The sequence below is a fragment of the Alligator sinensis genome, unplaced genomic scaffold (assembly GCF_000455745.1).
Source record: "Alligator sinensis unplaced genomic scaffold, ASM45574v1 scaffold802_1, whole genome shotgun sequence".
Taxonomy (NCBI): Eukaryota; Metazoa; Chordata; order Crocodylia; family Alligatoridae; genus Alligator; species Alligator sinensis.
In genome coordinates, this window is record NW_005841918.1 from 3817610 (window position 1) to 3841629 (window position 24020).

Consider the following 24020-nt stretch of genomic DNA (forward strand, 5'->3'; position numbering starts at 1 on the left):
CCCTGCACGGGCCCCTCTTCCCCCGGGTGTGGTGGGGGTCGGCAGGGGGCTCCGTGGCTGCTGGAGGGTTTCTGGGGGGCTTTGGGGGAGCAGGGGCGCAGCGAGCTTTCACCCGCGCGTCTCTCGCCGCTTCCGAGCCTAACTGATTTACAACACAAGGAGGCACAATACCCAGCACTAATGCCTTAAAATAAGTTTATTTGTATAATTTAAAAGACTGTTGGAGGACAGTGTCTCGGGTGTCTATTCAAAATGGACAGGAGGAAGTATGATTGGTTACTGCCTTTCAAGAACCACACACCAGTTTCCCTGATCATAGTAACTCCTTTGAATTCTTATACCATCCAGAGTTTTGCAGGCTGCTTCAAGTTCTCCTTCACAGAACACATGATAATAGCGGTGGAAAACAGGACTGAGTTCTTGCAATTTGTTAGAGCCAGCTGGGAGCTGCAGAGTTGTGATACTTTCTTCCTTCTTTTTAGTGCCACCTTTGAGGTGCCAGGGAACAAGTAAGTCTTGTGAATGAAAGGACGTCCTGTTAGTGTGAACAGGCAGACTGGAGTTAACGACCTGCTTTGCAATGAAGCCTTTGTCCTCAGAATCATTGAGGACTCCATCAGAGACTGTCAAGTCCTGGGTGCTGTTGTCAGGTGTTTGATCACTGACTGGTCCCTGGGCGACACCAGTATCAATTTCCTGCTCCTTCCCTTTCTTAGCTTTCTTTTCTTTAAGATACTTAGACTTCTGGTTGTTGTATTCTTGTTCCATTGCCCAGACATAAATGAGTGCCTTTCCACCTGGCCTTAGAAGCCGGGCTAATTCACGAAGAGTAGCTAGTCTTCTTTCCTAGGAAAGAAATAGCATGAGCCAGTCTGAAGTTAGTATATAAACAGGAACATAGGAGAAGAGAATTGACAACAACACTGCTGCTGCAGTGAATGCTGCCAGAGAATGCTGCCTCTCTGCTTGCTCCCCAGTTCAGAAAGAGGAAGGGTTTTGTTTTGGTTTTTTTAAATAAATCATGCTCTATAACAATATCTTCTCTGTCTGAGACAGGCAAGCATACAGTGTCACCCTCCTCCAGCTTGGAGCTGAGAAGCAGCAATTATTTCATAAATCAGTCAAATTCTGAACAAGCTAGACATGTGAACTGGTCCAAGTCAGCATGGGAGCTACTTTTGCTTACTACATGTGAAAACATCAGCTGCACGGATATTATTGCTATTATTATTATTACAGTATTGTCTGGAGATGCCACTTGAGGTCAAGGGCCCATTGTGCCTGTGTTATAAAACACCCAGTACCTGTTAGGAAAAGTTTACAGTCTAAACAGACAGGAGCAAGTACTATTATCCCCATTTTTCAAGTGAAAAAACAGAAGCATGGAAAGATCAGAAGATGTATTCAAGGTCTAAGAGGAAATTGCAGGCTGACTCAAGCTGAATCCAATCTCTCAAAACCCTTCCTCTCTCTACCGCCATGTTTTAAGCAAAGCTAAAAGTCAAATACACTGGGCATTTATACACATACTTCAGGTGGCAGTGAGGGGGTGGGGAACACTTTAATCAGAGTGGCTCCAAGAGCTGCTCTAATTGAAGTGCCCAGAGAGTCATGTGTATCAGCATCTCTGTGCTGAAAAATGGTGGCAGGGGTGCTTTAACAAAAGCTTGTTTGATGAGCTCCAGTTAAAACACCCCCACCACCATTTTTCAGCATGGGGATGCTCATGAGTGACTGGTGCCTCCTGAATGGGGGGGCACCCGCAGAAGCCTCCAACGGCGGCAGCCCCGTCAGGGGGGGCACCAGCCCTACTGACAGCATCAGTGTTGGCCATCGGGGGGGCACGTGCACTCCCATGCACCCCCTACCAGTTACCTATGGGGACACTGATGCATGTGACGCTGGAGCCTGCTGGAGTGTGGTAATTACCACACTCCAGCAGGCTCAGTTAATTGAGTCTGCTCTGATGCAGTGTAATTACAGCGCATCAGAACAGCCTCAATGTATGTGTATAGGCACCCAATGGGATAAACTCTAGTTTCCTTTTAAGCACCTCAGGGCACTTCAATAGCCACAAAACTACAATTTCTGGCATTTACACAAAGTTTGGAGTCTACATAGTTACTCTCAGCCTACACTTCCCTTCTGAGCATGCTTAGTAGGCTGAACTCTGGCTGCAGGTTGGCCTGAGGAAACAGAATCACCGTGGCGTGCCTGTAACAGCATTTATGATAAGATAACAGATAACAGGAGAAGGATAATATGGTATGGATAGTATGGTTAAATCTTGATAAAGGACTTGTTTTATCAAGATTTAAGCAAAGCTTTTCATGCCAGACTCCATGGGAAATTCCTGGCCAAACTTGACAGGATGGATCAATGCTGCAGCTATGGGGCAGATAAGGAGTTGGCTTAAAGGGAGACTCAAACAGGGCAGAAACTGTCCCACAGCTGTTTAGCCATTTTATCCAAATATTATTAAATACAAGGTGCAGAAGAGCCATTGCGGCAGAAGCCAGAGCTCCCTCTCCTCCAGGGCAGCATCCATCTCTGTGAACTGCTTTTCCTGACTTGCTCTCTTCCTCCTGTCCTCACATAGCTTCTCTTCCTGCCAAGTAGGCCTACTTCAAGAACAGGGCTGGAAAAAGTTCTGGACAATAACTTGGGGATTACAGCACTTTGATGGGACCTGGGAGAAAGAGCATAAGGGGAACCTAGAACTTGGCTTCTCCAATTACTCTGGCAAGTGCCCTAATTTGTAGGCTGTTGGGCTAAATGATCAGAGGATGGTTGTCCTTGTCCCCTTTTCTCTTCCAGATTACTTCTGGGAGGTTTGCAAGTACCTGAGTGATCCTGAGTGATTCCACAGGTGAAAATAGAACCCAAACTGTATATGAGTGCCAAAAATTGCTGTTTTGTGGCTATGTAAGTGCCACTTAGGCATGTAAAGGTGAAACAGGATGTAGCTCAGTATCTATAACAATCAAAGTAATCTCTTCAGGCAGAATGGAACAACAGGGATCTGCACACAGCATGGGAAAAATAACAGGAATAGTGATGCCAATTGAGACTCGCAGGCCTGAGGACACCTTGGAAATACAATGCAGAGCTTTTGTAATCTTTCATCACCAAAGACAGAACACAGTAAGCATTGGAAAGTAGCTGGAAAAAACAGGGCAACTGGCAAGAAACAGACAAGACATGAAGGGAATGTCTAAAGATAGTAGCAAGATATCAGTTCATCTCATATGCTCAGACAGCTTCCTACACCAGGCTAGATCCTGTCTCTTTAATCCTGTCCTCCCATCTTGGACATCTTCATCTCTTCCTCTTCAACTGCTTAGGCTATACAGTTCAGATCCATACTGAGATCTATACCTAATTTTCAGGGGCACCTAAATGCTTTACACAGTGAACATGGAAGAGTTAAGCACCTAGGAGTGGGACTCACAACAGCCAGCACGCTGAACAGCAGGAAGGCTTAAGCCAGCAAATAAGAAATGATGGAGTAGGGTGTGTCCAAAATCCTGTCCCTCTGCCAGACTTTCGCATCTATGTGAGGCTGGGATTCACAGCCTGAAATCTCAGTCTACACAACACAACTGGGAGCCTACCTCTACCTCAGTGAGGAGGAACTCAACAAGGGGTGGGGGATGTGCTTCTGGTCTGCTCCCAATACTGCTTATATGCTTTATGCAAACACTTCAATAGGTGCAGCCCCTGAAACAGGGGCCACAATTCCACAATTCCCCTCTTCCAAGCAAGTGCCTTCATCATTGAGCAAGTGTCACGCTGCCATTTGCCTATTCATTTTCTGGCTCCATGAAACACACATTCCAGTTTCAACAGAAGGAGTGCAGCATGCCCCCATCTCAGGCCAGCCAGTAGCCAGGGCATTATATGGGGAGGTGAGAGATGTTGGTTTCAATCCCTGCAAACTGAGGAAGGCACTTTCCTTTGTTAGTGCACTAACCACTAGGATATGACATAAAAGTTGGCTATCACTACCACTACAGCTCCATTTGTTCCTTCTCTGCCTGTTTTAGGGTGAAGTGGCCATGGCTGCTGTATTTTGTGCTGAACTCAGTGTTGCCAGCATGTGCTGCCTGTGTTCTGAGCATGCCACCAGATCAGGCCCCTTCAGCAACACAAGCACAGCTTCACTTCATGTGCCCCAAAGAGCCTTAGGCAGGAGAGAGGTGGTAGGGTGTTAAGCTAAGCCAAGATGACAACAATTCTGAACGTGGGCAGCAGCAGAACTTTAGGTGCCCAAATAAGTTTTCTGACAAAAACTTTGTGCCAGCTGTTTCTCAGGTACCTAAGCACAGCTTTTGTGGATTGTCTGCTTGGACTTAGGCAACTCAGTTCTGCTTCAGTTACATTTCAGGTAACAAAATGCATTTTTGGATCTGGCCCTAAGCTCTTACGGAAAAAGATGCAGTAGCAATAGCTGACTGGGTCTCACTGCAGTACAATTTATTATTGTCATTACTACTACTACCATTAGTGCCTGGAGTTTCCATCCCTACTGTGCTAGAGCTGCACAGAAAAAAAGCAGAGACACCTCCTGCCATGAAAGGCTTACAAGGAAAGTAACCTAAATACATATTAAACTTAAATTAATAACAATAAGTTCAAGATGCAGCACATCTAACAATATCAACCATCTGTTCATCACATTATCTTCTTAGTACTCAACCCCATAGAAAGTGTTAGGATTTCTAAAGAAATAGGAATGGCAACTAAAGAAAGCATTGACTTACCGCTGTTGAAAAATGGTGGATTACAGCAACGGAGATGCAGGCATCACAAGAACTACTTCGAATTGGCACAGACAAGGCATCACAGACAAAAGCCTCACATCCTTTTTCTCCGCAAATGTCCACAAGGTTTTTGCTACGATCACAGCCAACCTGCAACAGAAGGTGTTTTATTAAAGTGCTGTGTGTCACAGAAGAACGTTAAGACTAGTACCATCATTTTCTGCAACTGAAATATTTTAGTGGATATGTTTTGGTAAAACAGTACGCTGTTGATAGTAATATGAAACCATACTATAGGAAAATGTGCTGGGTTGGAGGTGGGAAGTGCTTTGCATTTCTTTTTTTCCTTTTGCTACTTATTTAAAATGGACTGGGGAGGTGATGAGCTACCAGACAATTAGTTATGGCTCCTTGGTTCTTCCTCAGCACAAGGTGAACCAGCCTTGAGGTTTCTTATGAAATTGTATGCCAGTGGAGGGTCAACAGTGTGATGGGGAGTCTGTCCTGCTCACCAAATTCTCTCTTTTTTCCTTCAGCTGTTGGCTTTACACTAACAGGGAGTCCACCTCTATCCAGATAACCTCCATCCAGTTAAGTTTCCATTGGCTGCTATAGCTAGAATCAAACCATTCTTCATTGTCTGAGCAGTGCAAAGTGACTTGGGAAGAACAAAGGATCTGATCACTAATCTTTTATGAGAGAAAAGGTTTGAGTAATAAATAGCCAAGGGATAAACTCCAATGATAGTTCCAATGATAAAACTCTCATTCACTGATTCCAGCAAAGCCAAACCTTGGCTCTGCACATTACATTTTAGCTTGATAATGTTTTAAAATCAGGTACAATACTGAATGCCCAAAATGCTGGATTTTCAAATGGAATAAAACACTTCACATCTAACACTGGGAGCACAATTCTTGCCACTTTAGTTTCTCTTTACCTCCTAAAAACCTCAGCACAGAAGCAAAGGCATTTTAAGAGAGACAGTGTATGCTGAGGTGTGTCAAAAGATCAGTTTTAGGGTAGTTTTCATAAAATGCTACTTCCTCTCTTGACCTTGCTTCCCTGTCTCTCTCAAGGCTGGAAGAAACCAATATCTACAAACAGCTTCTTACATGCTTTGCATAACAACAATAAATCAGTGGTGATCAAGGTCTTTCTGTAAAAAACCTCTCAGTGAAGCGTGTATTGCTCTGATTTTTAACCTGTGTGAGTTGAATGTCATAATTAAACCAATGTTTTGATATCCAAATGGATTTTAAACTCAGGTTGTCCAAAAATATTACATTTACTTTTGTTCCAGATAATCCAACAATAAGCAGTTAGTGAAAAAAACATGGTCAGATTCCTGGATAATTATTGCTGACAGGGTTTGTGTCATTTTAAGCAGAGAGAGGATTAAGTCAGTCTTGATGCAAGAATAGCAAGCCACCTGCTCTAACTCAACAACTTCAGAAAGGTGACAGCCTATTTTAAATTAAAGAAAAAAATCTTTTCTGCACTGATTTGTGAAAAATTACTATTGGGAGAGACAGTACCATAAAAACCTGGCTTTTTTGTTATAACTCTACATTCCTAGGGCAAGTAGCTTTGGAACATACGAAGCCAGCTTGCAATGCAGACACCAGGCCCAGATCCTCAGAAAAATTACCAGTTCTTTCACTGGGAGTTCTGCCCAGGCCAGGACTGCCAGATGTGGTCCAAAGTAAAAGTAGTTCTGGAGAAAAGGTGCTGAACCATCAGTCTAAGAAAATGGGTCCAAGAATCCTCTGCTCTGGAATCCTCCTCCTCAGACCCTTCGCTGAGTTTATAAAATTAAACCAGCTAGTGCTCATTCTGGTTGCTGATTTACGGGATGTGCATTCATTTGGAACTAAACAGAGATATACACTGGAATCCAATGGCAGTGTCAAGAGATGATTTTGGACTGATCACCTGTACATGAAAGGCTCCATACCTCACTGCCAGTCCCTTCCAGTCTTCTGTGACTAGGATGGCACAAGTTTGCAGCAGTTAACAAAACACAGAGCAAAATTAACCACTGCTATGAGTGAGTAAGCATTACTGATTTCCATAGGATTGCCGTAATTTATACCACTGTTCAATTTAGCCCTCAATTTATACAGTACAAGTGGGCATAAGTAGTGTGAGCTCAACCACAGAAATGACCTTGAAAGGGACCACACTGCACAGTGATGAAATCCAATCCACTGAACCTGAGAAGAAGAAAGACTGAAGACTGCCAGAATGTGAAGTCCTAATTTGCATGTAAATTATACCAAATAATTGTGAAGACAGGCTGAGTTGCAATGTCATACTTATTAAAGTGAATCTACCGCCCAAAACAAAAAGATTGCATCTTGCAATGAAACAGGAGACCTTGAAATATATCAATTAGAATGCACAGCAGCTCTGCGAAGGATAAACTAGGCTTAATGTTAAATTGTCTAGTGTAAATATTATGATAGATACTGCATGCATATGCATAAAAATGGGGCACACAGAGTCACCATAAATCTCTCTCTTACTAGAGAGAAGCAAGCTTAGGATCCTTACCAGGATTATCACAGGATGACATTTTTAATATATAGTTATGAAAGATTTATAGTACTTTATACAAATCAATGTGAGAACTATGTATTCATTGGTATTGGCTTAGATCTTTTTTTAAAAAGATGAGCCAGATCCTCAGCCAGTGTGAACTAGCTGATTCCAGTGATACCATGCCAAAACACAGCCAAAGTTCTGGCCCACATTTTGAGGAGTATGTTTTGGAATTTTTTTTGCCAGGTGCAGGAGGTGTTGTTCAGGGAGATGGCTATCTAGTGCTAAGAGTCAGAACTCAAAATCCATGTTGTACATGTGCACTTTGATGTGCAGTAGCCTACTGTACTGTGCAGTAAAGTGTCACATAAAAAAAGCATATGAGTATGCTAAAGTGTAGTAAAATAGGCTACTGCGCATTACGTCTGACACTGCTGCGAGATGAAGAACCCCCAGTAGGCTTCAGCATGGTTATAGCTGGGCGGCTTCTGTTTGTGTTATAGCCCAGGGGCTTATGTTTGTGTTGCTGTTTGTAACTGGTGGTTTGGGCGAGGCTATTAGGGGTTGGAGGAGGCCTCATAGGGGACCCACAGCAGTGTGGGAACCCCAGTGCCAGCAAGGGCGCAGAATTCGGGGTGCACAGACCCCAGCCCCAGAGATAGGGAGGCAGCAAGAAGCCCCAGAGAGAGGGGGGCATGGCTGAGAAGCCCAGTGCAGGCGTGGTGAGCCCCGGAGAAGGGGGCAGCATTGTGGTGAGCCCCAGGAAAGGGGGGCAGTGCTTGAGAAGGCCCCCGAGATAGGGCGGCATTACTGAGAAGGCCCCCGAGAGAGGGCGGAGAGGGAGGGACAGGGCTGCGGAGAGCCCGAGCGCCAGAGAGGGCGGAGAGGGAGGGACAGGGCTGCGGAGAGCCCGAGCGCCAGAGAGGGCGCGGAGAGAGGGACAGGGCTGCGGAGAGAGAGATAGGGCTGCGGAGAGCCCGAGCGCCAGAGAGGGCGCGGAGAGAGAGAACGAACAACGTCAGTCACATGTGTGAGGCTTGGGGTGTGTCACAGGGGTGGTTGGAGCCACGCATAGCCCATAAGGCAGGAGTGTACAGAACACTCAATACCAGAGAGGAACTAGAGATAACGGGAGAGCCATGGACAAAAAGACGAAGGGCAGTCTCCCTATAAAATATATAAGATCAAAGTCGTGGCGGGCGAGAATTGGAGGGTGCTAGTCGGCAGCTTGGCACGGTAAAGGAGGCGGCAGGGGAGAGCACGGCGACCCTGACCGCCCTCCTGTTACACAATCCTATAGCGGAAAGCTTCAAATCCTTCTTCCCTCCTGCATCTCTGCAGTGACCAGCACATTTTGTGAGCAACTATAGCAGAGCCCAGTGGGCATGTCTACACATGCATTCATGTGGTGTAATTACAGAGCATTAAGTTTAATAATGCACTGTAATCAGCACTACTGCACAGCAGCACCAGTGCACAAGTTTTAGGTGACAGTAATGTGCAGCAGACCAATTCTATCGTGCCTTAGTGCATTAGCATGGCTTTCACCATGACATGCTAATGCACTGTAGAATCACTATACTGCAATTCTAGCATCTTGTGTAGATTTGCCCACAGACATACAAACTAGTCCCAGAAACTCTTTGGTATCTTTTTCTTCAAATTATCCTTCTACTCTTCCAGCCCTTACTATGGAAGAAATATGTTCTAATAATATGGCCTTTGGGACTTGATTTTAAGGCTAGCAGGGAGCAGTGCTCTAACACCCTGAACAACAAATTCCTGAGAACTCTATGATTCAATTTCTGGCTGAGCAGGGACATCTCTTTTAGAAATATGTCCAATCTTGGTTTCATTTTGATTAAGATGAACTGTTCAATTTTGATTTAAAGGAAACTCCACCACCTTTGTTAGTGAGTTTTGTATTTTTTTTTTAAGCGTTCACCTCTGGAAATTTTTTTCAATCTTATGGTGTTTATGCTCTATTTGTTCTCCAAATCAAACGTGTTGTATTGAGCCACCTGAAGCCTCTGATCTGCATCAAGTAGCAGAGCTGACTGTTCAACTAAACCTACCTCAGTCACTCCATCATTAAGTTGTTCTACACTTTTTATTGTTTCCCCCAAAGGAGGCTCCCATCTCAGGTTTCACTAATTTTGTCTTAGATGGCGATTCCCTAATGCCTGATTTCGTGGCAGGCACATTCCTACCTTTCTGCATGGAACTTTGGCCCAACAGGAGCTGCACTGCGTAGATTGCTGCTTCTCTCTGACAGCTAGCAAAACAGAACTTGAAACTAAGCATTGCCCTTCTAAATAATATTTTGGGTGCTGGGATCCATAGACACTTGCTGTGAGGTTTCAGCACCTTTATGTTTCTAAGGTCTTAAAATAGGATTTCAGTCATTAGTATAGCCATGCCTAGATAAGCCACTAATGTAGATGTGGTTTTCACCAGAGCATGTTTCTGTCAGAGCAGCTACATTGGTATATCCTGTGCCTATACTGGGGCTTGTAAGTGCGCATGAGAAAATCCCAGTGACAACACAGCATAAGTCACATGGACCATGTGAATGGTGGTAGCTCAGCTTACTAGGCGGGAGTCATTCGAGTGGTGTGGCATCCCTCTACTCTACACTTAGGACTTATTGGATTGCAAAACTCATTAGATTGATGAAACAAATGGGAAAAGAAAAGAAATGGAAGGGAAGGGAAGGGAAGTGAAGCTTCAAAAAAGTCTGCAAAGCTGTGACTGAGGTGGTTCCCCAGCAACCCACAGGAGTCTTTGGTATGGGAGGGGGACCAGGCCTGAAGGAGTTCCCTGCTACTATGTTGAACTGCCGCAGCTTCACTCAAGCAGTGATCACCCTCCAGTGGAGATCAAGGTGTCCCCCCAATTTTTTTCATAGTGGGTAGTTCATAAAACAATTCAGAATGGGTCATTGTGGATGAAAGATGCGAAATGAGTATGTTAACTACTAATGACATCACAATTCAGAAGATGTTAAATCCTCACCCAAGCTGAGGTATAAACTGAGAAAGAAGTCATTATGCTGCCTAACATTATGTATAAGCGTTATATATAACCTGTATGTAACTGTTTATATGCTGCCGCATTATAACCAGTTCGACCTGGTAGAATTAGTTCATTTAAGATTCTAGAAACCCGATTGATTCAGTGCATCAACTGATCAAGAGAACTACATCTAATTTTGAAATCCAACCACCAAATGAAATTATGCAACTCCCCAGAGAAACATCTCAGCTATAAATAACAGCCTGAGAGCCCTGAAGAACCAAATTACGTTCTAGCAAGCATACGCATACACAGCATATGAGACAACACCCAGTCACAGCAAGAGAGAATGATTCCCTTGCTTCAGCTGGTCTGAGTCAGACTTTCCGTATTGCTTTCACGTACTGTTTGTTTTCTGCTGCACAGACTCAAAGTGCCTTTGGAAACAAAGTGCCATAACTAAAATAGGCTCATATTTTGGTGACGAAATATCAGCACCAAGCTATATCCATTAGTGGGCTCAATAGTTTTGTGCTCTTGTTGCTGCAGAGCTCTCTCCATCTGCAGGTTTCTCACCCCTTTTAAGTGTTACTTCTGCCTATCTCATTTCCACCACATCCACTGAAAGGGCCTCCAGTCTAGGAAAAGACTGAATCCAACATAATTAATGCATCAAAGCTTTACTCCCCTCTCTGACAAAACTTTGAGTGATATTCCCAGTTCCCACTAATCCTAGGTTGGCAGGGATGGACACACGTCTCAGTACAGAAAGCAGATTCAAAAAGGTGAGGTGCAGTGCAATTTGCCAAATTAACACCTGCTCTTCGAGAGCTTTTTGATTATCTGTTTTCTCACCTTCTTTTAATATTCTTGCCAATATTTTTTTTTTTTTATAAATTCTCACACAGTCACTTGCATCATCATGCCACTTTTATTAAACATGTAAACTGTGAAACTGAGGGGCTCGGTTACTTTTCAAATTTGCACTGCAGTTTTCCAGGGATAAAGTCCCTTCAAAGATGCTTTCATACACTGTCATACCTACTCTGACACCCTGGAAACTTGGAAGCCAGATGTAGAGCTCATTGAGGCTAATGAGAGTCTTTGTAATTACTTCAATGACCTTTGGACCTAGGTTGTGGCAGTGCAGGATGCAAAGCTAATAAAAATATCAAAACACAGCCCGAAAATAGGGATTTTTGGGGGTACAAATCCGTTTCTATGCCATTTCTGAATTCAAACAATGAAACAGTGGTAAGGAGCCAGAAAACCGATGGATTTCACAATTTAAGATTCAATGCATTTTCCAGCTTCTGTCCTAACTAAATCAGGCTCAGATTCCATCTCTCACCCAAAAATTATTAACCTGAACTTCTGCTTGTCATGAAACTGCTGTTCTGTACTGCAGGGGTTTTCAACCTTTTTAACGAGTGTACCCCTTCTGTCTCAAAGTTTCAGCTCATGTACCCCTTTATATTTTTTGTTGTATTTAAAGGGTATGGGGGTGCAGATTGAGGCCCCAATGGTGAGGGAGGGAGTGGGGCTTGAGCTGAGGCAGGCACTGCACAGCAAGGGCAGAGTAGGGTGCGGAACAGAGCCATGAGTGGTTGGTCTGGAGGGGGGGCGGCTCCTGCTGCTGCACACACCCTGGGAGGGCATGGGGGGCATGTGCCCCTGAATCTGCATGCGGGGCAGGCTGCCACTGCAGGCTGGGGCCGGGGCTGTGCCAGGCTCTTCCTGGTAGGAGGCTGGGCCGGGCTGTGCTTGGAGCGGGAGGCAGCAGCATTGGGAAGGGTCTACAGGAGGGGCTGCAGCCACTCCCAAATTTGCCATAGCCCCCCCAAACCACCTCTCAGCACTGCCCCAGCACAGATTTAGGGGCATCCCCATGCCCTCCCTGTGGTGCACGTAGCAGCGGGAACCATCCCCCCTGCACGGCTCATTCCCAAGCCCCACCCCAGCTGGGCAGCCCCTGCCTCTGCTCCAGTCCTGCTCCCTCCCCCACTGCTGGGGCCTTGATCTCCCCACCCCACCCACCCATCTCCATGTCCCTTCCCTCATAACAGAGTAACCAGCCAGACCCAGCTTCTCTCCGCGCTGCCAGGCTGCGCTTCTGGCCACCTGCAAGTTGCACTGTGGCTGCACACATGCATGTGGCATTTATCGGTCACATTATCAGCCACAAGTTCTGCATACCCTCTACAACCTTTGTAAGTACCCCTAGGGGTACACGTACCCCCAGTTGACAACCACTGCTCTATTGTAATGAAATAACCAGAGCTGGTTTTGTGGAGCATACCTAGATTCATGCTACTTTCACTGTCACACAATGATACCTGGCTAAATAATGACTGTGTAATCATCTAAAAAAAGTCAAGCAAATGCAATGGCCCAGTTAGCTGTGGAAACATTTCAGACAGCACTTTAAGATTAAAACACCAGGAGACCCACAAAAGCTTTGAACTACTGTTAGAGCTTCTATTTACAGTATTCTGTCTCAAAATGTACAGTGACCTCTAGAGCACACTGCCTACAGGCAAACAGCCCTTGCCTCAGCTCCTTCTCTTTACTTTCCCATATCTACAGGTCAAAATACTCTGGGCTGCATGATTATTGTTATATCTGTTCCCCAAGAAACATAACACGTAGTTTTCCGGCCCTGTTTCTTTGCTTTTCTTCCTCTAGTGTCTGAGCTGAAAGTTCTACCCGCGCACTGTGACTACAGAGACTTATAAAAAAAAATGAGACTTACAAGTATTGCCATGCAAAGACATACTGCAGATACTGATAAATATCCTGGGTCAAATGCTGCCTGCAGTTATCCCCACAAAGTCAGGGGGAATAAGTGGAGGAAAAAGTTGATTCTCTATGCCTATGGAGCAATCCTGCTGTCCCAATAATATAACTCATACAAGGATTTTACTCTGCAAGTTCCACCCAACCAGTTCACATGAATATCCAGCTCAAAGTATACAGGATTAAAACATGGGGGTTTGTATCATTTGAACAATCTAAGAAATAAGACTGCACTCAGAGCTGCTCGGTAGGATACACCATGAACACAAAGGGAAGGGGGAGATGCACCTTCTCATAATGGGCGAGCAGAACCTGCTGACTAACCCAGAAGTAAAAAAACTAGTCTCAATGGAAGAGATGTTACCTCTGCATAGCTATACCAAGAGTGTTTGCTCCCTTAGCAAATGGCACTGACATTTCCGTATGTTCTAAACTACTTCCTGTGAAAACTGCTGGCAAGATTTCAGAAAACAGTACCAAAATCCATTCAGGGAGTCAATTATAAGCACTCTCCCAAAAAACGTATTGTTCATGTAAACTGGGGTACATGAATGCCCAACCCCACAAAAAACTGTCCCCCATGCAGTCCTGTAACCTGTCTCAGACAATAGCAACTGTTTCAAAGGAAGGTGCATAAATGCACTATGCTAAGAGACAGTGATGTAATAATTTTCCCATAGAGAGGGCATCCACCTAACCAGCATTCCTTCTAAGCTGCGTGGTGTGTGCAGTCAAGCAGGCGTGCTCATGCCGCGCTGCCAGGTGTGCTTCTGCGACTGCGCACACCATGCAGCTTAGAGGAAACGCTGCACCTAACCCTGATATACTGATGCTGATATAAGTTCCAAAGCATAAGAGTTTGCATCACTCCCACACACAAGAACTGTATCATCTACAAAACTGCCTAAACCAGGAAACATTCTTCCCAGTCATCAAGTTTGGTAGATCTCCCTGGAGTATCTCTAGCCTCGACTACTCCATCTTTTTGAGTCATTTGCTACCTTTGCTAACTGTAGCATCTACCATTCCCTTTCATTACTAGTGCAAACTACTAACCTTATCATCCTATGCTCCTTTTCTTATTCCTTACCCAGTTTCTAATCCATGACAGTACCTTACTTCTCACCCCATAAATACTTTGTTCCCTTACTAGCCTTTTCGAAAGACCTTTAAAAAAGCCAGAAATTATATATCTACTGGCTCTTCTTTATCCACCCGTTGGCTGGCATGCTTAAAGAATTCTAGAAGCAAAAGCAGTAAGGCTCATCCTGAAATCCTGTGCTGATTTGTGTACAAAGATGAGGAACATATTGTCTGGACTCTAGCTCCCTCCCCACTTCCTTCTAGAGCAGTGGTGTTCAAAGTATGGCTTCTGGGCTGGATCTGGCCTATGGAACCATGTCATCCAGCCCACGAGGGCCCCCATGGGTTTGGAAATTTGGCAGTGAAGGAGCAGTAGTGGTTTTAATTGCTGTGAGTCCCAATTAATGCTGCCACTGCTCTCCTGCTGCCAAATTTCCAAATCCACAGGAAGCCTTAGTACTGTGACTGAGGGGAGGCAATGGGGGCAGCACTCTGAGGCACAGCTTTTGAGAGAGGCACAAAAATAGCTACTGCTGCCATCAGCATGGCAGCAGCCAGCACTGGTCATGCAACATGGCTGCCTTGAGCACAGAGCTGCCTACTATGCCCTTGGAGAGCTCCAAGAGCCAGATGATATGATCCTACGTGCACAGGGTTGATCTGCAGTCGGATCTAGCACAGAGGGTCGGTCGATGTGAACTGACCAAAGACAGACCTCACGTGATAGCCTGGTCCAGTCTGCAGACCAGCCGTGTGCCACTGCTCCAGCTCATGGATCCGGATGGCTTGGGCACCACTGTTCTAGAGGAACCAGCTTTTTGGGGGAGATGAACAGTCAGATGACAACAGCTGAGTTTTATTTGCACCCATCTCATCTCCTTTTTTGAATTCTCCTCTTGCCCATTTCTTCTGTTACTTTTGGGGATTTTCTGTGTTGCTGGGTATACAAAATGACCAGTGTCTTAGAAGAGTAGCATGGAGGGTGTTCCTCCAAAGAAAACTGCATGCATCAAGTCTGTCAGGAAGCCACAGAACCTGAACCTGTGAGGTTCTGAGCAGGGTCAATGGGGCACAGCATTTGGGGTATACCCATTCCTGTCTCCTAAATGAGTTCCAACAAGCCAAAAAGTTCCTTCCTGAGTGGAACCAACGTGGTTCTTTGAAAAACTCTCTCTCCCTAGTTAGATTTACAGATTTCTTTTACTGGAGAATGTTCACGCAGACATGAAGGACTGCAATGGATATAACATACCAATGGACTATTAATTACTTTTAGGCTACAGCAGTTGGGCATGAGCATGCCTGCTTATAAATCAGTTGATTCTTTCTACTTTATGACTACAGTAATGGAAATAGATGCATTATAAATACAGACAGGGCTGTAAATAATAAGTTGTGTTTTATAGATGAATACAAATAGTAGGACAGAAACTCCTCAAACATATAAACAAGTCTGGCTTTTATTGTTAATACTAAAATATTTTACATTATATAGAAGTTTTCAGCCTGAAGGATTTCAAAGGTATTTTATAGTCTAAGCACATAAAGGATTCAATACTTTGCTAAAATGCAGTCATTTCTGGAAAGAGGAACAGTGCAGACAATATACTATGCAACAACAAGGAGAATTTTTTGGCTAAAAAGAAACCATTGAAAAGCTGTATTCTCAAAAAAAGAGGTGTTATATAAATATTTAAAATGTAAAAAATTCTATTTCTTCAGCATTTTAAAAAATTCCTTGCCTAACACTTGTGTATCTGTTGGAAAGAGAGATGAGCGTCACAACCAAATTAAGTAGTGCCCATGTCACAAACAAGTAAAACCATTCAAAACAGTTTTAGTCTGCACTAGGTTAACTAAGAGTTAACTAACAAAAATGATAGTAACAGTTTTTTTGCTGCGCATGTCAAAAAGAGATTTATAACTGCGACACTAACTAGAAATGAAACTTAGCTTTCTGTGCTGTACATAAATCATTATAATTGGTCAAAGAAAACAAGGAATAACCCTGTGATAAGACCCTAGCGAAGACCGCTAGATAATTGGCGATTCTAATTAAATTTATGACGTGGCGAAAAGCAATTGGCTATTACACAAATAAAACCCGTCTTCACTTCCGTGAAGAACGGGAGACCTCCGCGCACACACCTAAAAAACCTCTGAACGTATGCGTGAGAGTAACTGACAAATTGATCACTTGTCAGTTTCTCCCCCATCTCGACCCAATTCTCAGACATAAATCGAGGACTTGCCGGCCCCACCTTTTCTCCATTTCTCTGCCTCTTATGCAGACCGACGAACTCTTTTATGACCTACGAACCTTAAGCTGTAACTAACCAAGTATCTTTGACCTCCGTCCTTTACCACCTTGACGGCGTGAATAAATAATCTTGCTTTGCAACCGATAAGCGTCCGCCTAATTAATTCCACTCCAAGCGTCACAAGTACCCGCCTGACGGGCCCTTATCAGCCTGGGTGGGAGTCAGGGAGAGCTGCTGGCCGGCTGCCCTGGGTCCCGACAATGAGTAAGTGAGAGAGGGTGGGAAATAGAGTTTCAGTAACAGATATGAGATAATAGTGAAAGTAAGTAATATAGGTGTCTTAGGCAGTGGGAAAGGTATTGAGAGGAAAGATGAGAGGAAGGAGTAGATAGAGGAAAAAGCAAAAGTCTATAAAGACCATAACCTCAAAAACAAGAGCGCATACAAAGGAATGATGTGACAGAATTAATTATATACAAAAACTGTATATAATTATATCACAAAAACTGATATGAAAGAAATGCAGGATCAAAGGAAATTCAATATACCTTTCTCTTTAATAAAGGTCAAAAGGTTAAATTAAGCAAACTAATAAAAATTAGAAGCTGGAGTGGAAAAGCAAAAAGATAAGCAAGGGAAGCTAAGGGACAGCAAATTGCCTAGAGCTTCTCCTTCCAACACACAAGACTGAAACAGTTTGGATCTCATGCTTTTAGTCTGTACTCCATCCCCCTTTCTTATTGGTTTATTCTGCAAAATAGACCTGAGTACTGCTACTGGAGCATCAGACTGTACGGTCCATGTCAACAACAGCAGTTGGCCACCTATAAGGGGTGGTAGGTATAATTTAGGCACCTTGGGCATCTTTTCACGTGCTCAGAGGAGAGGAGGGCAAGATGCCTTATTTGGAGCAGCTCCAAGAGCCACTCTAATTAAAGTACCCATAGTGTCACATGTATTCAGCATCCCACATTTCAAAATGGCAGCAGGGGCACTTTATTTAATAGATTTCATAGACGTTAGGGCTGCAAGGGACCTCGGAAGATCATCGAGTCCAGCCCCCTGCCCCAGGGACAGGAAGTCAGCTGGGGTCACAGCTGGGGCAAGATAAACATCCAATTGACCCTTAACGGAGTCCAAAGTAGGTGCTTGCACCACCTCTGGCGGCAGTCTGTTCCAGGCCTTGGGGGCTCAGACAGTAAAGAAGTTCTTCCTTATGTCCATCCTGAAACAGTCTTGGAGTTTGTGACCATTTGACCCTGTCATCCCATGGGGTGCTCTGGTGAACAGGAGTTCCTACAGGTCCTGATGTACACCCTTTATATACTTATAGGCAACCACCAGGTCCCCCCGAGCCTGCGCTTTTCCAGGCTGAAGGGTTCCATGGCTCTCAGACTCTCATCATAAGGCCTGTTTTCCTGCCCTCTGATCATGCACGTGGCTCTCCTCTGGGCTCTCTCAAGCTTCTTCACATCCTTTTTAAATTGTGGAGCCCAGAATTAGATGCAGTACTCCAGCTGCGGCCTCACCAAGGCTGAGCACAGCAGGAGGATGACATCCTGGGATTTGCTAGAGAAGCATCTATAGATTCAAGCCAGAGTTTTGCTCCTTTTGCCAGCTGCAACATCACATTGGTGGTTCATGTTCATCTTGTGGTCAATCATGACCCCCAAGTCCCTTTCGGCCGTGGTGCCAGCAAGCGTAGCACTGCCAAGCATAAGCATGCTGAAGGTTTTTCTTCCCAAGGTGGAGTACCTTGCATTTTTTAGTGTTGAAGGCCATCAGGTTTTCATCCGCCCATTTTCTGAGCCTGTCAAGGTCAGCTTGGATCTCCATCTTGTCCTCGGGTGCGGATGCTTTACCTCAAAGTTTAGTGTCATCAGCAAACTTGGCCAGTCCGCTTCTGATATCAATGTCCACATCATTAATGAAGATGTTGAAAAGAATAGACCCAAGGACAGAGCCTTGGGGGACCCCACTGGTCAAGGAGCACTACAATGATTGACTTCTGTCAACTACCACTCTCTGGGTCCGACCTCAGAGTCAAATCCACAGACAGTGGACTGTGATGTAGCCGAGGCCGCAGTTGGCCAGTTTTTCTATGAGATGATCGTGGGAAACCAAATCAAAAGCTTTTTTAAAGTCAAGATATATGACGTCCATCTCTTCACCCTTGTCCAGGTGATATGCCACCTGGTCATAGAAGGTCAGGCAAGACCTACCCTCAACAAACCCATGCTGGCTACCCCTCCAGAAGTTGCCTTCAGCCAGTTTGGCAAGAATGGTCTCTTTGATTTTTTCATCAAAGAAGCTTTAGTTAAAGTGACCCCACCTCCACTTTGAAGCATGGGAATGCTGAATACATGCAATGCGGAGGCTGCTGGCGTGTGCTAATAGGCATGTTCCACCAGACTTGATTAATCAAGTCTGCTCCCACACATGCTAATTAGCACACATCAGAGCAGACGTCCAGAACGTGTATAGGTGCCCCTTAAGGCTACAAAAACTGCTTATACACTCTTAAAGCCACAGATGCCTGAATCTGCATCTGTATAGCGTTCTAGGCATTCATAGATGCTAGGGTCGGAAGGGACCTCAACAGATCATCGAGTCCAACCCCCTGCCTAGGCAGGAAAGCGTTCTGGGGTCAGATGACCCCAGCCAGATGCCTATCCAGCCTTCTCTTAAAGACCCCCAAGGTAGGGGAGAGCACCACATCCCTTGGAAGCCCATTCCAAATTCTGGCTAACCTTACCGTGAAGAAGTTTTTTCTGATATCTAGCCTAAATCTGCTCTCTGTCAGTTTGTGACCATTGTTCCTTGTTACCCCAAGAGACGCCCTGGTGAACAAAGCATCTCTGATCCCTTGCTGCGTCCCCCTGCATCTCAAAGGCCATTCCTGTGCCATCATCCATCATCTGTGCATGTCCAGAAAGAGAGAGAACAACCAAGAAGGTGCAAGAAACTGGAACCCTGGACTGGGGGCACTCCCAGGTTCTTGTCCATGCTCCCAGGACTGCTAGAACATTTTGCATTACAGAGCCTTCAGATTAAAAATTAAGTGTTGAGAGCAGGGACCAAAACCCAAGTCTCTCTCCTCCCATATAAGTGCCCTCATTACATGGGTACAGCGTCAGGCTCTCTCTTGCTATCTCTGGCCCAGTGAATTTTTCCCCCATTGCTACACAACAGAATAGCTTCAGATGGAAGAGTGAAGCCTGCTCCCATCCCCGCCTAACCCATAGCATGGTGGGTAGGGCATTCTCCTGAGATGTGGGAGATGTTGGTTAGAAACTCTTCATGTTGAGAATGGCCTATCACTCAGGTTCTCCACTTCCTGGGCAAGTGTTTAACCATGAAAGTAGCCTAAATACAAGTTTGGGGTTTTTTTTGTTTTTTGTTGCGTTGTTTTGTTGTTGTTTGGTTTTTTGTTTGGTTTTTTTTGGGGGGGGGGGGGGGGGGGGAGTAAAGCACTTGCCCATACCTGAAAGGATGACTTTGGCACCTTGTCCTCAATCTTAGCCTCACATAGACAGAGCTACAGATAGGCAGGATTTCAGACACATCCCTCTCTTCAGAATTTCCCATTGGCTAGCTCAGCTGCCTAGATGCCAACTTCTCCTCTTGCACTGTTTAGGGAACTCCGGCTCCTTTCTCAGAACTCTGGATTCCACACCAGTAGCCAGGCTCCTAGAATCTGAGCGTAGTGACCCTGAGCACTGCCATGGTCAGTCCCTTCATGGATCTAGCTCCAGCTTCATGGTCTTTGCTTGTGCCATGTGCACTGTTGACACTTTATAAATAAATACATCTAAGAATAACAGGCAGAGCACACCAGGCTCCAACTAACTATACAGTACGTGCACCAAGCTTGTCTGGATGTGACACCCTGTGGGTATCTAATATCAGACCCTGTTACATCAGTTATAAGCAATCTGCTGCTCTACCAGTATACGTAGATACTGTATATTTGTACGCAGACCAACCTCTCTGGTATATTTGCCCAACAATTTTGCCTTGTGAAGATTACTTGGATAAAGGTATACCAGTTGCAAGGGGCCAAAAGCTCCTGCATGAGCTTGATGCATGGCTGCTTTTGTGGAAGGGAAGGAAGAACAAAGAGGTGCCCTGACTGACATGCTCTCCTGGTAGATTTCTGAAGGGAAGCCTGTACTCAAGTTCATGCTGCTTCTCTGAAGTTTTCACTTGCTTCTACAGCAAAGAAATGTGTACACAGGTGTGCAGTGAGGGGCAGGGGGAGGAGTAATGCGACAAATGGCAAACACAGAAACCATAAAGTTCTTCAAGTCAGAGACCATTTCTGGTCCTCTGTTTGCATGGCAACTAGTACAACTGAGACACTATGATAATATGAATAAACAAACTAACAAACAACAGCAACAAGAATAAGAAAAACACAGTTACTTACCATGTGCAGACCCTTGTTGATACCTAAGTATTTCCCATTTCCACAACCAACATCAGCCACTATAGACCCTTCTGGTAAAGCCCTAAGAAACTCTACAATTTTGGGCCATGGGCTATGTCTGGTGCTGCTGAAGTGGGCTGCAATCTCTTCATAGACCTTGTGGACATACTCTTGTTCCAGCTTTGCAGCCGCTGTTTCATTGCCAGTGAACATGGGTGTTCTCTCTTTTTGCTGGTCTTGTTGGCTGTCACATACAGAAGGGTAAGCTAGACACAGGAAGAAGAAATACAAATAAGGAACTTTCTAAGTTGAACAATTCTTGTGGATTACATGTATTTTAAAAAGTTAATAAACTCTTACAGCATTTTTACATGGGCTGTGAGGTGAGTGGGCATTTTAATTAGAGAGGTTTCTGGAAGCCATTCAAATTAAAATGGCAGCAGCATCTCAAGCAGCTTGTTCGACAAGCTTTAAAGTGCCCCTGCTGCCATTTTGAAACATGGGGACGCTGAACACAAGAGATGCAGCAGCGTGCTGGAGTGTTCCGATTAGAACGCTCAAGACAAATCAGAATGTGTTGGAGCACATGTACAGGCGCCCTTAGAATACAAGTAAAACTTCACTTCCTTCATCCATCATCTTAAAAGCAAAAACTTAAGTGATGTAGCATCTGTCAACTTGGCTAACTTACAAATCAAAATGTGAAAACCTCTGATGAAATTGAAAAGTAGCAGCCAGCCCATTAGTCCACATGAAGCCTGCTGGAAACCAATAATTTTTCACACTACTCAAAATTAACAGCCCGAGCCTCCAAAAAAATGTCACATTACCACCGGTGTCAAAGATCATACACTGTTTGTTAAAGTTTCTGTTCCTGTGACTATGCAGGTTACCTAGAGTGAAATTCACCTCTATATACAAGAGTGAAGCACTTAAATCTCAGCTGAAACCTGTCTGTGAGGAAGGGAAGAATCATTATCATTCCCTCACCCCCTTATTTTTTTTCCTTTATTATAGACTCTATTAGGAGCTGAGAAGCAGTGAAACTAAAATGGCTTGTACAAGGTTCTCCAGGAAGTCTGTGGTGGAAAAGAAAATTAAACCTAGGTCTCTTAAGTCCCAGGATAATGCCCTAAACACCAGGCCATACACTGGCCCTCTTCTGGGGATAAAATTTCACCCTAAAAATGACATGGTTTAAGACCCTAGAGGGTACAGGGGATTTTCATGTGGCCAGCCTTAAAAAGGATCATCCTCTTTGGCTCTTTCCACATCCATTCCTCGTTTTTCCAGTGTGATCTGATCATCTCAAAACTAGACCCTGCCCAGTAATCAACTGGGATTCTTTAGGAACAATCATGCTACCCAAACTCCTCCTTTTGAGAAAAATCAGGAAAAAGCATACATTTTTCAACACTGCACTCTTCATGAATGGTGGTGTCTCCTAAGAAGGAGTTTTTAGAAGAAACAATATCTGAAAAGGCTTGTTATTTAATTACACAAGGAGAACCAGCTCTGGATGTAAGGGCCTTGCTACATGTTACGCTGAGACACAAATGTTGATCCACGTTAGTGCAGTCACATGTTCAGACCAGCAGGGTTCTGAAGGACTGAAAGGTAAGACTTCCCCCACACCTGCCACCAGGGCTACCCCAGTTCCTCCCTGCCCCACCTACTTTTAGCTGCCCAGCTGTCTGTCCCAGGGGAGCAGGCAGGGAAGAGTTATCCTGTCCACTCAGCAGCTGCTGCCGCCACTGCCACCACCACTTCTGGGCTGGGACTGAACCCATCAAGAGAGCAGCAGCAGTGGCAGCAGCCAAGCAGGCAGGCCCACCCTTCCCCTGGGACAGACAGTGTAGGCAGCCACAAGTAATGGGGGAAGGTGGGGCATGAGCAGGGATCTGGAGTGCTTGGGAGAGCAGGAGAGGGGTAGTGGGCCTGATTCAAGCCCGCAGAGGAGGGGGGCAAATGGGGTGTTTACACCAAGGTGTAGCCTACAATGTAGTACAAGCTGGGTAGCACAGATCAGAGATAATCCTGCCCTGGAGTGGTGCAACTTTGAGCCACATTATGAGTTCTTAAAACCAGTTTCAGGTGCTAATACGTAGACAACCCAGGTGTTAAGAGGTCCAGGAGCAACCCAAAATTACTGTGTAACAAGGCCCTACAAGCTATTCATATAAATCTGAAAGGTTTATTATATGTTACTCAAACAAACAAGAGCATTTGGCAAATTAGTAACACTAGATTTGAAGTGCAAGTCAAGATACTTACTGCAGTTGCAGGGGCTTCTTCTCACTTTCCTAAAAGTAAATGATGTCCTCGTTCCCCTCTTGTTCAATGTTAAATCTCCAGTGTCGGCAGTGATTGTTCCAACTTTTTGTCCCTCAGAGGCCTGAACAATATCAAACTTTCTCGGGGTGATCCTAATATAAAATCAATACATTATTTAATCTGTGCTGGAAAAAAACTGCTTCTGTTTTCAAAGAGCAAGTCTCAAACCTATTCTATTACAATGTGTTAATGTGCTGCTGCCACCCAAGTTACAAATATGCTGCTCAGAAGCCACCTACATTTCACATCATATAAACTGGTCACTCCCAAAAGGGCAGAATTTATGAGTGACTACTGAGTGCCATAAAATGGCTACCCCAGTATTTTTGCTACCTCTGCTACTATTGTACGGTAGCTTTTAATAAGTCCAATTTTCTTTAAGTTTTGTTTCCTTCCTTACAGAACAAAATTCTATAGTAAACATAGAAGGAAAAAGTAAATAATAGGATCAAAACAAAGACAATTACATAAGTAGCAAATTTTTGTATAATGTTATTCAATCTATATAATGAAATAAATTCTTAATGACATGCAGTGCTTTGAACTGTGCTATGATAAAAAAATGGAACCATAATTTTATGGTGGAAGTATTTTTTTTAAATAGAGAACTCAGTGTTACACAGCAGTAAAACAACACACAGAGTGGGCTACAGGTAATGTAAGACCTATGCACAGTAGGAGAAGAGACTGCTATTTCCCTCTGGTATCCAGGTGCATAGGGAGAGATGGATCTATGATCCACAATTCACCAGATGGTACACCTGTGCTGACATGAATGGGCAAGTGAGTTTCAGC

General features: G+C 44.5%; 1 protein-coding gene across 2 annotated transcripts in view; it reads right to left on the reverse strand.

The window, feature by feature from the left end:
- Positions 1 to 181: 181 nt before the first annotated feature.
- The window catches only part of ALKBH8 (alkB homolog 8, tRNA methyltransferase), a 76798-nt gene continuing 52959 nt past the window's right edge, over positions 182 to 24020 (reverse strand). For both annotated transcript variants that reach the window (XM_025198244.1, XM_025198245.1), the window contains exons 10-13: positions 23166 to 23317; positions 20892 to 21157; positions 4764 to 4913; positions 182 to 846 (exon numbers count right to left, since the gene is read on the reverse strand). In XM_025198244.1, the coding sequence (XP_025054029.1) occupies positions 277 to 846; positions 4764 to 4913; positions 20892 to 21157; positions 23166 to 23317 (1138 nt within the window). In that variant the 3' untranslated portion in view covers positions 182 to 276. The remainder of the gene's footprint in view (positions 847 to 4763; positions 4914 to 20891; positions 21158 to 23165; positions 23318 to 24020) is intronic.